Genomic DNA, 12,930 nt, shown 5'->3' with positions numbered 1-12,930 from the left:
GAGTCTGACAATCTTTCTACTTTTTGGGAAAGTGCCTCTGCCCTAAGTAGGAAGATGAATAATTCTACCAATATAAAAAGAAAGAAAATTTGTGTGCTCTCATATTGCTGTTATAATAGCAACCTATGATGAAACAATAATATTGTCATTAAACACTATATCATTCATAGTGATTTTAATAAGCCAAACAAGTGGGTGTTGCTTACATATACTGAGCCACTGGAGATTTAGGAATTTAGCATACAGCAAAAACAAGTTGCACAAATAAAAGCTCTAGCAAGTTCAGAGGTTGAAAAGAAAATACTTTTTTGCAATTGAGTCACAAAATGAAAATTTAATTCTTTGCCAGCATCCAATTTTTGTTTCATAAAAACAAAGTTTCAACGTAATTTTACTTCCAGATTTACTTCTTTTTTTTTTTTTTTTTCTTTTTTTCTCCCCTTCAGTTTCTGAAAGAAGTAAAGTATGCTGTCCAGATGCAATAAAGGATTTTTTCCTGCATTCAGGCTTCCGTGTATTTGATGCAGTTCAGCATACAGCTCGAGCCAGGAAGGATCCATTTTGCAGAGTAAAAGGGGCAAGCCTAACTCCAGCTTGATGCTTTACCACCTCTCATATTTGTGCCCCACCTGCAGTGGCAGAGTTCAGCCAGTAGTGGGGCTCTGCCTCTTGGGAAAGGGACCACTGATAACTCATTTTTGGCAGACATCAATCATTTAATTGTGCTTTAAAATGCTTTGAAAAGCATTTCTGGACTTGAAAGATGGTACTGTGGGATTCCATATCAGATGAGAGTGACACAAAAGTAAAAATAGACCAATTGTGCTAAATAATATCCATCCTCAATTTCCGACTTATTGTACACTAACAATATTAATGCAACCTAATTTAGTCTTGTTTTTATAGATTTGTGCACAGATATAGCATTTTAATGCCCATCATCAGTGATATGTACGTCAGTACCAGGGTCCCTTCTGCTCTCAGTTGCCTGAATCAGCTGCTCTTGTATAAACTGAATGGAATTAAAACTCCCCAAATGAACAAGCCTGAGTTCTGACTGTATGCCAGAACTTCTTGGCTTAGTGTGGGAAGCACAATGAAAGGCACTTAGAATCATTCTCTAGAGTTTCTAACAAATCAAAGATAAAAAAATAAGCTTTAATTTTACATCACTATAATTTTAATTTGTTTTTTTTTTTTTTTTCTTTTCATTAATTGCATGCAGTACCAACCTCAAAACAGTATTTACTGTAGAGTTTATTGTTTCCTGTTTGCTCTGCTAAAGTTTCCTGTGGTAGAAGGTAGGGCTTAAGTGAAAAAGAAAATGGAAACGGCTAGCACAGTGCAGAACGTTTCTTAAAATACTTTTGTGAAAATATTTCCTGTTCAGATCGCTTTTTCTAAAAATTCCTCTTCTAACATTATAACTGGAATGAGATTATAAAATGTTTTATGTTGTAGATTTTTAGTGAGGGTTTTTTTTTCCCATTTGTTTCCTTGTTTATTTTGATTAATTTATTTTAAAGTGATGAGAATGTTGAGAAGAAAAGCTCTATAAACTGCCTGTGTCACTTCTTTCTCCATTAGTGCTATCAAATTTTTATATGTCTCTGAAGAATAAATATCTTGAAAATTCGATTAGCCTGGAACTGTTTTTCAGTTTGCATGTGCATTTTCCTTTTTATATTATCAGCTGGGTAGCAGAATAAACATCTCTCAAATAATGCTTCCAAGAGTAGCCAGGGGACACCCTCTCTAGGTTAAGCACTTATCTGTAGTGCTAAATTAGAAACCTACCACCTTTTCAAGCATATCAAGTCAGAAAAGCATCTCCAGAAACGAGCTGAGAAAATCTGATGGGAAAGGATTTGAGTTAAGCAATGTGGTCGCTTAACTGAACTGACTGATGTAAGGAAGGTTTCAAACTGGGCTTTAAGATAGAACTAAGTTATAAATTCTCAGAAAAAATAATTCTGTAAGAAAATAGGGACAGTAAGTTTAAGGAAGGTGTGCTATATCCTTTATATGTAACAAATAAGTGGAATTTCTGGTTTAATGAAGGAAAGCAACTCATCTTCAGCTGAGGAACTGCAACCTCAGCTAACCTTACCTCATAACACTGCCTATTCTAAATAGTGGTAGCTGGCTAAAGATATACAACTGCCTCCTGTTTTACCTATATCTTCTTTTGTGGGAGTAACAACACTTTCTTTTCCTTTCAGGAGCACATTTACAAACTGATGAAAAGTGATTCTTACCCTCGTTTTATACGATCCAGTGCCTACCAGGAGCTGCTACAGGCCAAGAAAAAGGTATTGGTCCATCTTGCCTTTGTCTTGCCACTGTGCAAAGCAGTGGTTATGTTTGCAACAATACTCAGTCTTCTCTCCCCTGTGCCAGTGCAACTGGATATCTGGTAGGTGACCAACTTGGCGTATTTGGAGGGTCACATATACACAGGAATTCAATATACATATGTGTGTATATATCTGCATGTGGGCATGTTGCAATAAGTTATTCTAGCAAAACGTATTTTTATTTTTACATCCCATATTGTACTGTTTTCTCTGTTATGAAGCACCTTAAATTGCAAAGTGCTTTACAGATTCATTAAAAAAATAAAATAAAATCCCAGAAGAATAGTCTTTCATGTTTGCAAGTTTGCTTATGTAATAACTGTTGTTCTCTTTATTCCACCTGTAAAATCGACAGAATGTGTTTAGAAACAGTCTCACTCATATGAATAACTTCTGATTCCAACTATAAAAATAGGGGCTTCCTAATCCTATTTCTTTCCCTATTATTACATGAATAGTTTCAAACAGATCAGAAATATGAATTGAAAGACTGATCATGTCACACTTGTACAAACAGAGGCTCATGTATTGGCATGTAATGTTTGCTTAGAGAAGCCCAGACTCGGAATTGACTCCTGAAAAGGCACAGCCCAGAGTATGTGGAGCAGCTTGTGCAATGCAGAATCCTATAAAGATAAATAATTTTATTAGAGGGCTCTAAATAGTGATCTCCTAGAGTCACCTGGGAGCCGTGTGCTTGCAAAATCAGGACCCTGTCATTGCTGAAATGAGGTAGTTATTGACATCGTAGCATTCTACTGTTTATAATGACAACCTAAAATTATATGAAAGTACTGTGTGATTTTGTTTTTTGTTCAAACATTGATTTCTGAAGATCCAATATAGAGAGAAATGTTGAAAATACCAGAAAGCTACAACTGTCCGTGTGAAGTCCTTAAGTTTGTGATTGTCAGTTCATTAACACAAGATGTGCACTTCATTATTTCTTTTTATTTTCAGTTTTTCTTTTAAATCAAACCGTTTTGATTCCCATGAAAAATGATTTTTGTCAAATACTATATCTGCTTTGCCCATCTGCTGTTTTGCAGAGTCCCATTACAGCTTCATACCTATGTTTGCTTCCTTATTTATACAAACTTTGTTTTGCAGTCCATTGTTTCATCAGTCCTTTTCTACTCCATTTTTTCTTGCTTTTCTTTTTCCCCTCCTTTTTCTTTTAATTTTATTTTAAATTTAAGTTGGAAAACACACTGGATCGTCGAACATCTTTTGAGAAATTCACACGCAATGTGGTAAGTTTGTTGCCTCGGAAGACTAGTAAACCTGATGGGACATCCTTCTCCTTTCCCCCTCACCGAACCTTCCTTTCCCTTTTTGCTTCTCTAAACTGACAGTTAAAAGTCTGTTTATCACAGTTTGTGAATTTTCCTAGGAATGTCAGCTTTATAATCTACTTTCATTACAACCCCTCCTCCCTATTCCCTTTCCTGCTGACCTCCACACATGGAGCAATGGAACTTTGGAACTTTGGGAGCCATGCTTTTTACACTAGGAAGCATGAAATGATTTGCTTCTTTTTTTTAATTTGTAGTAAAGAATCTGTGAAAACCTGCTTGATGTTGTTCCTTTTTCCAGTGCCTCCCAAAATACTAAGCCTGATATAGTTTAAGTATAATGGATTTCATTGCTGTCTCTTTTTTTTTGGTTTTACTAGAAAAGCATTTGTCCCATTTTTGTAATTGGGGACAGTGAAAAATGAACAATAATAATTTCCCTTTCCCTATCCTCCTTAATGCACAGCTTCTTTAGGACCAAAGAATTGATGCTGATGATGCAGAAGGGTTTGATTAAGATTTCAATTTGTTTAAGGATACAGCAACCAATTATTTTTCTTTTTAATAATAATTTTGGAAATATATTTCACCAAGGTAAAATTGTGAAGGCTGTTAAATTTGCTGTGGGCATTATGTTGCCACCAGCCAAAAGATCCACTGATTGCTTGAAATGTGGGATTCTTTTTACTTTTCCGGTTTCTTTGGATTTTTTTTTAAACTTTGTGAAAGTTCCAACTAAAGCATTCAACGCATTTATTTTTGTAGGGCAGAAACATCCCTATTTTCCCATGCCATAAAAACTGTACACCAACACTGAGGGCGAGCACTAACCTGTTATGAAAAGAGGTAGAAAGATCTTGGATTCTACTCAAGTTTGTCTGCATTGTCTGTTGAATTGTGCAGTTGATGCTGCTGTGTGTGTGTGTGCATCTGTGGCTTTTTCTGTGACCTGATTAGTGGAGCTGTGTGCATTGAAATGACAAATCTGAGAGCTTTCAGCAAAGATTATGGTTTTTGTTTTTAGTTACTAGGGAAGGAGAAGCAGTTCTCAGAAACTGCCTCCCATATAATGAGGCTTAAGAGTGTTTCCTCAAGTATTTAAATTGCATATATGTTCCAGTAATCAGAACAAGAAACAAACACAGTGAAAGTGCAAAGTTCTGTGAGGTTGCAGGAATATCTCACATGTTGAAACAAAACTGTAATCCTTTGACTACTTTCTTATAGGTAAAGGCTTCCTGTAATATGCTTTGAATCCACTGCAATCAGGATCAAATTTGAATTCAATGGGACAAAGTCAGTAAGACTAAAAAGTAAATAAACAGCCGCAAAGGAAACTATCTCAATGTTTGAAACAAAAACCCCTATTTTTTGCATGGTGGTGTTGCCATAGCATGTTGCAGTGTGATTTGTGTGTTGTCTGAACAGGTTGATCTATACAACGTTATATGTGACAACATTATACGTAACGATTCTACTTTCTTCCATGGAGATGTTTAACAGGAAGTTCCACAGTAATAAACGAGCCTGGGTTAATGAGAGAGAGCGCAGACAGTACATCTGGGACTCCTGAGAGGCAAGATTTTGCTCATCACAGTGCCTGGCAAACTACAGTATATAGGCTGGGTGTTTAAGTAGCCAGCTGATCAGGAACTGGTTATGATAAAAAGTATGTAAACAAGTGGCTGTAAGGAGAGAAATAGCAAGCTCCAAGCAGGTGCAAGGAAAACAATACAAAAAAGTGTAAAAGTGAACACAGACTGGGAGGCATTAAAGTTATTCTCTGATAGAGCATCAGCCCTGTACACCAGCACTGGAGCAGCATAGTGCTCTGCTGGCATGCCCAACATTCAGCGGCTAATTTCAGGCAGATGAGATGAGATCAGCAGGATGCTGGAGATGTAAGGCAGGCCCAATAACAAAGCTGTGAGCTAGAACAAGGGGAGTGAGGATTTCTGAATATGAAGCATTAGTACTTCATTAGAAGAGGGTGATTCTTTTCTCATGGTGTAAGCTATAATGTGAATACTGTGCATTTGCTTTTTCTCAAAGTACTGCCCTATGAATTTGGGCGGAATCTGTCAAGTTAGGTCAGCTGCAAAAGTAAAAAATATCACTTCTAAGCATACATTCCTGATGAGACGAGCAGCTCGGAAGGTTGCAAACTTCTCCAGAATATCAGGGTTCTCAAGTATAAACATTTTTCTGTGAGAGATCTGAGTTTTTAATCCCCCACAGACCCAGGACCCCTTGCCACCAGGGATCCTTATTCTTCCATTCTTGTTCTCAGTTATGATGAGTTTATAATGTGTAATTATGTGATTTGGTACACTGGTTCTAACATGCAGGGATGAGGCAAGTGTTTCTCAGAATATCCTACTGATTAACTTGTTCTACTGTGAAGGGACAGACTGTGGTAAAAGACCTGCTCTTCTGATTAATACAGAAAACAGATGTGAAACAGGTCTTCTACAGCTTAGCCAAATGTCTCTGAATGATTTATAAAGAAGAAAATTGTATTTTCACTTATCTTCTGACAATTTAGAAAATTTAGACTCATTTCCACCATTATTTTTCTCAATTACACCCAAGTGGCTTTGCATTGAACTAAATTAGACCTCAGTATTTTTATTTGAAATGTTAAAAAAAACCAACCAGTTGTATATAGGGACTGAACATGAGAGGATGATCTTGTGATTCATAACCTGATTTGTTAAGCTGAGACTATAAGAGATTTCTGAACCTTTTGTGAGCAGTAATTGGAAGTGGGTTATACTTGCAACAGAAAGCATTTGCTAAGCTAGAAAGTTTTAAAACTTTCTACATGCTATCTCTCGGTATTAATCAGAAAATTAAATTGAAGTCACCTAAGATAATCACTCATTATTTTAGTTTGGTGGGAAAAAACAGAAGTGAATCTATCCACACATAAAAACTAGGCTTAGCTTTGCATTTCTTTGAGACAAGAGTTTTCTTTTCAGAAAGCTTTCAGTAATTCAGTGCACTTTATGAACGCCCTATATGCACAACTAAAAGCACTAGTTATTTAGCTTGCTCTGTAAATTATACAGCACAGTTGCTAATGCTTTTGGCAGTCTGCAACAGTGTGAATAGTGTCAGAAACATGTTTATATAAGATACAACATAGGTAAAGTAATAGCAAACTTGTATTTGCTGTGTGTAATATTTTGTCCTAAATAAAAAGTTAGGAAACTACCTCAAGTAAAACATCTACACAGCATAGGAAAAAAAAAACAAAACAAAACCCACAAGTGAAGGAAGGTGCACTGATAACACTGATGGGAGAAAAGAGGTCCTTTAAGGAAGACTTTAATTTCTCCTTCCCATCAGGAACTGTGACAGTAGCAGACTGGTAGTCTCTGAGCAACACACCTTTGTGAACACCTGCCTGTGTTTAGCTGTGCTCAGTGGTCCGGAAACCCAGAACAAAGCATTTCATTTACAGCACAGTAGGCTCATTTCTTTTCCACTACATGCAAATTTTCCTGTCTTGGCAGGAGACCAGTTAACAGGGCAGTAAGGTGCACTCTTTTCCTTAGAACCCCCCTGGGGAGATGCTCCATCACTGCATGTGGGTGTGACAGCTTCAGATGCCACCGCCAGTGTCAGAGTTTTATCTGTTGCTGCTTAACTGTCGAGGTGAAAAAATGGGCTTTTTGCAAGTTTGTGGTGTTTTATGAAAACAGTCAGTACAAAACTGAGCTAACTCAGTCCATTTATTAAACCAGAGTCATCAAATGATAACAGTCTTCACTCATAGCCTCATAAGCAACAACCCCATTTAATGACACTGGGTTTAAAACTACTATGTCTTACATTACCCATGCTCTTTCCACTTAGAGCTATCTGCTTCCACTTAGCTTAGAACTTGCTTACCAATTTCTTCTAAGGATTTTCCTCTCCAAACCAGTAAAATTATACTATTTAATGCATGAGATAAGAAATATGAAGGCCATGCAACACAGCACATTTTCACAATCCACTGTCCAGTGTAACTTAATATGAAAAATTGCGAATTATGGTCTAGAGGTGGAAATTAAAACTCTTTAAAATAGCTTCCTCTTTTCTTTTCAGTCTGGTATAGACTTTATAGATGTTTAAACTGATGTTGCCGTATTAAGAACTGCGCCTTTACTGAGAAATGCAGATATTAATTTCCCATTAGCCAATAATTTTTTTCTCCAAAGCTTTGAAAAATAAAAAATAATAAAAAAAAAAAACACAAAAACACAAACAACTCAAAACCCAAACCCTAAAAACAATAAACTTTCATAGAAGTGAGCCTTCTCTTTTTCAGGAAAGAGATGGCTTAATGAAAAAAAATATATATATATTAATTGAAATTTTGAGTTTGGACTAATAATTAGTCCAAAAATCCAGTGTTGGGTTGTTTTTGAGGAATGATTGCCCAGCTTAGTGAGAAAAATCAAAAGGAGAATCCCTGGGAGATGCCAGTGAAGGTTGGCCTCTTTGCCCAGTTCTGCAATGATGAGCTGAGCTGCCTTGCTTTGTGCTGGGGCGGAGGGGCTGCTGTGTGGTACTGGCACAGCTGGGTCTGTCTCCATTAGGAAACAGAGCGCTCCCATTCAGATTTTAGGCCAGTGACTGCCATTTCCCAGCTGACAAATATTTGCCTGTATCCTAAGCTACTGGAAGACTGAGAAGTACAAAGTGATAACGAACTGAACTGTTTGTCGAATGCATTGGCTCCTTAGAAAAATCTTAGATTCTACCCCATCCTTCCGATGGTTTTTCAAGTTAAAACTATCCCATCTGGAAAGAGCCTGCAGGTTAAGCAGGAATTAGAGCAGCTCATCAGAATATGCAGATTACTGGGGAAGGAGAAAGAGGAATTATCACCCAGTTTGGAACAAGCCAAACCAAGACTATGCAATTGCTCAGACACTCCTTTTTGTCTATGAACTGCTCCAGGAAAGGAACAGCTGCAGTGTAAAATTAGGAGAGGACTGCAAATCCTCACTATAGGCAAGAGGATTTTCCTGCACATGCAACCACTGAAGGTAGTGGTGAGAACTTGTCCCCTAAACTCAGTAAATGCTAACATCCTCCACTTCACCACCTTCCTGAAAGAGAAATACATTGGCACAACTGGATGAAAATCAAAGCAAAATCCTGACCCCCTGGGCAATGCTAAATCCATTTGCCTGCCTTGGAGGAGCAAGGGCTGGCTAAATCCTGACCAGAGACTTACTGTTTCTGTTCCTGTGCCTCTCCAGATGCGCTCCTGCCAAGGGCTGTTTATCTCAGCACTGCGAGTGGCACCAGGGATATCACCTGGGAACTTTGCCTGCTGATGCTGGCCAAGCTGCTGGCATTCAGCATGTTTGCCACACACAAGCAGATCAGGAATAGTGAGAGCAAGGAGGGCCAGTCCTCATTTTGTCTCATTTTGCTCCCAGTAGGGTGCATGGCATTCTCCCTATTGGATATGTGGTGTTCCCCTTTCCATTTCTATGAACTGGAAATATAAGTCCTAAAGACAATAAAGAAACTTGAAAAAGGAGTGACTGAGGTTGCTTAGCAGAAAGGATAAGAATTTGAAAACTATTCTTTTAACCTTCATATTTTTCAACTCTGGTCCCTATATAAATTTCACATTGGTCTCTTATAAGTCACATATGAATTGAAGTTGTTGCTGACTTGCCAGATTGAGTTGTTGGTGTCCAGCTACATAAATAGGTCAGTCAGCATACTTGTGTTCATAAATCTGCACATACTTTTGTAATTTTCTCCTCAAGCTCTCTAAAAGTACAATTGGAAGGACAACTCTGCATTTAAAAAGTTAATACATTAAGGTAGGTGAGAGAACGCTGAGGTCAGTTATTTGGTTTTCATCAATGTAATTGACTCCAGTTGTTCTGCTGCCTGCTTGTACTCTGACTCCCTTGTTGAGATACAGAATCACAGAATAATAGAATCCTTAGAGTTGGAAGGGGTCTTTAAAGGTCATTTGCATATATGCATAAAGCTTCATTTGGCTGGTGTGTTATAATAAAATTGTTCAATTGTTTCAATTCGTATGTCCAAATTGTACCTAAAAGACCAAAATCCTTTTCTCGTTTAGAATTTGGCCCTATACTCCTACATGTTGATGGCAAGAATACAACAAAAATATTAAAGATCTTCTTTTCATTCTTCAGATGAAAATCTAGTACTTTTGAATTTGTTTTCAAACATTCTTTAATCTTACTAGCACAGCAAACAATTTCCTATGTGTGATTAGTTGTATGCCACACCTTTTAGAACTTGCCCGTTTGTTGTAGGTGACCAAATTGAAAAATTGGCTTAAGGAACAGTAATTAGCATTGTACCTGAAAGAAATAGATTCAACCCTGGGGAAGGAAGGGGGTGAATAAGACATCCAGAGAAATCCTTAACTTAGGAGAAAAACTACCCGAAGTCTTTCAGCTTACTGTGGTGAGCAGTATCTGGGGAAGACGTGATGCCAAATAACAACAAAATTTTCATGACATCTTAATGCATCTATAGGGAAAAATTCAATTAATACATAGAATAAGATTATCAAGTCAGATCAACTAATTAATGAATAGTTTTTTTTGCCTGCACTTAGATCAAAAATTCCTACTTTATATAATATCACAGTTCATTCCACAGATGCCAGAATGGTTCATCTCAAATTCCATGGAATTACAACTCCTAAAGAAACAGCTGCTACAAATAAGAAGACAAAATTAATTCACAGATTCACAGACAAAAATCTTCATAAGATGGAAAGATCAGCATATGCTGAATATTTTCTTAGCTTATGTACAAGGCTGACAACCCTGCACCACCTCTAAAATCACATAACAAATTTGGGCTATCATCTTAAATTGTAGTAGTCCAATGCCACATAGCTGTGGAGACATTTTGCTTATCTAAAAAGTGTTTAGCTTAGTGGTTTAAACAGCTTGATTATTACATTATGGGAGAACATAATCTAAAGCTAAACCAATGCAAAAAAATTGAAATTAATGTAGGTAGAAATTCATAGAGTTAAAGCTAGATAAAGGGAGGAAACCATGCCTAGAAGGAGACATGCTGTCTTTTTTTTAGAAGCAAGTGCTATTATTATCAGGCAATATGGTGAACTTCAGAGATGAGGAATCTAATCCAACATTACAGATCGTTATTTCCCTTCAATATTATACTGTAAGGGGAAAATTCACCCTCATCTGTATGACATTTATTTCAGAGCACAAAGAGTAAAATGGCTATTCTTTTTGTCATGATCTATTCTGGTATATTGCATTTAAGCAAATGTTCAAAACCAACTTGCTTATCTCTTTGAGCATAAAATTAATTGGTAAGGAAAACAGATATTAAATTGTGTAATTCCACGGCACAACAGATTACTTTACAGCTCATTGATAAAGCAGAATAAGTTTATTTACCATTTACTGCAGGTCACCTCTCTTCACAGTTACAGTAATTCTTAGTGTAGTTTCCTTGAAGTCAGTTTGATTTTAAAATGAACAATAGATGTTAATATTAAATATCCTTTAACTGACAAGTTAGATAGAGCCCTTTACTATTTTATTTTTTATGATCTATATTATCAGGATATCCCTGTGGTGTATTGAAAAGTGCTGTAAGCTTGCTGTGCCAGCTCTGCCTCTGCTGAATTGGTGCCACAGCAGGATGGCCTGAGGAGAGCTAACTGACATTTTGTGTGGTTTTGTGGCTTTTGTCTGGCTCAGCTAAAGCTCAGATCTGCCTGAAATATGCCATCACAACATACCTACACTATCCTCTCTGCACTGTACAGCTAACTCTTGTGGGACAGAACTTCCTGAGAAACTGAAACAACATCTCTGCAACAGGAGGACTGATGAGGAAAAAGACAATGTGAAAATCCAAACACCTTCTAAGCAATTTTAGGCAGTCCCATGTAACATACCTGACCAATACTCCTTATAAATAGTAAATGAAGTATCAGCAAGCCTATTGCAAAGTTCATGGAAAAGCTGCTTTCCTGCCTGTATGCAATCTGCCTCTTACTTTTTTACTTCAACTGTAAAGTAGCTTTCTGCAATTTGTGATGGAGCTACTACAGTGTGCACATCATCGCTGTAGCATGAGGCACCCTCACTTCTGGTGGCCACCTTCTAGTAGTTCTGGGAGTGACCAACAGCAAAGCTGTCACAGCAGTAGTTTCTTAACAGCCAAACCCAATTTCATTCAAAACTGGCCTTTGAATTTGCTGTAAACACTCTGAAACAGAATGGCTGGCTGGCAGTGCAGGAGTGCAAGTGTAAGGGTTTCCTGTGGTTTAGGATTTGACAGACTCCAGTTGGTGCCCTTAGATATTTGACAGTGATGTGGCAACACTGAGTGGTTGCTGATGAACAGGTTTGCAGTGATCATGCCTCTGTTTTCTGTTTTTGTTTTTTGTTTTTATCTTTTCCTCAGGGGAAATCGCTCACATCAAAGAGGTTAACCAGTCTAGTGCAGTCCTACTAAAAGGATCACCTTGTAGCATGGAAGCAGACTCAAATCATTATACATACTTTATAGCTCACTGATTGCCTGAATCAGAGGACAGTAGAACAAGATGTTGCATGAGCAAGGACCTGACTTGTTTTCTTTTGTGTATACTAAGGCATTACAGACTCCGAGGGACTCTCTAGCCTTTCGATGCCTCCATTTCGAAAACTGTCTGCTCACTTCCTCCTTCATATCAAGCTGGATCTGTGTCTTTTTATTTTCTGCAAGCTCAAGTACAGTGAAAAAAAAGCTTCTGCTAGGCACAGTTTATTAAAAAAATACGTCAATCAAAAACTGGAAGAAATGTAAAAAATGCATATATTAATAAATATACATATGGCATCACATTTATTGCACAATAAATTAGCACAGAAGGTTTCATTTCACTGATGTATGCACATTGAGAAAGAAAACCTGTGTCTTTGTCTGTTGTCTGTATATTCTCTGTTAATGTTTCTTGCATTTATTTTTATACCATATTTAAAAAAGAACACCTTTTACTCCAGATGTATTAAAGTTGATCCTTCCTCTGTAAATTTGTGTATGTTTATATTGTTGTTTTATCTTTCATTAAAATATGCAGAGTCTCTTTCCTTTGGGAAGTTTGAGATTTTAATACTGAATCTGAAGATTAGTCCAGAGCAAAGCCATTCCCAAAAGTTACATGCCTTGTGCTTTCTAAAAAGTGACATGAAATGGCATTTTCTTTCTCTGAGTGACACCTAACCAAACACACTTTATTGATAATC

At 37.2% G+C, this 12,930-nt stretch overlaps 1 protein-coding gene across 4 annotated transcripts in view; it reads left to right on the top strand.

The window, feature by feature from the left end:
• Positions 1-12,683, top strand: part of RGS7 (regulator of G protein signaling 7) — a 212,264-nt gene extending 199,581 nt beyond the window's left edge. For 2 of the 4 annotated variants that reach the window (XM_042827133.1, XM_042827124.1), the window contains 3 exons: positions 2,223-2,312; positions 4,418-4,498; positions 12,107-12,683. In XM_042827133.1, coding sequence (XP_042683067.1) covers positions 2,223-2,312; positions 4,418-4,492 — 165 coding nt within the window. In that variant the 3' untranslated portion in view covers positions 4,493-4,498; positions 12,107-12,683. The remainder of the gene's footprint in view (positions 1-2,222; positions 2,313-4,417; positions 4,499-12,106) is intronic. The other 2 variants (XM_042827103.1, XM_042827113.1) reach the window with 2 other exon arrangements.
• The last annotated feature ends 247 nt before the right edge of the window (positions 12,684-12,930 follow it).

The sequence above is a fragment of the Centrocercus urophasianus genome, unplaced genomic scaffold, assembly GCF_019232065.1.
Source record: "Centrocercus urophasianus isolate 14NV4802_14NV808 unplaced genomic scaffold, USGS_Curo_1.0 seq_10, whole genome shotgun sequence".
Classification (NCBI taxonomy): domain Eukaryota; kingdom Metazoa; phylum Chordata; class Aves; order Galliformes; family Phasianidae; genus Centrocercus; species Centrocercus urophasianus.
The sequence above is the reverse complement of the archived record's forward strand: the minus strand, read 5'-3'. Positions and strand labels throughout refer to the sequence as shown.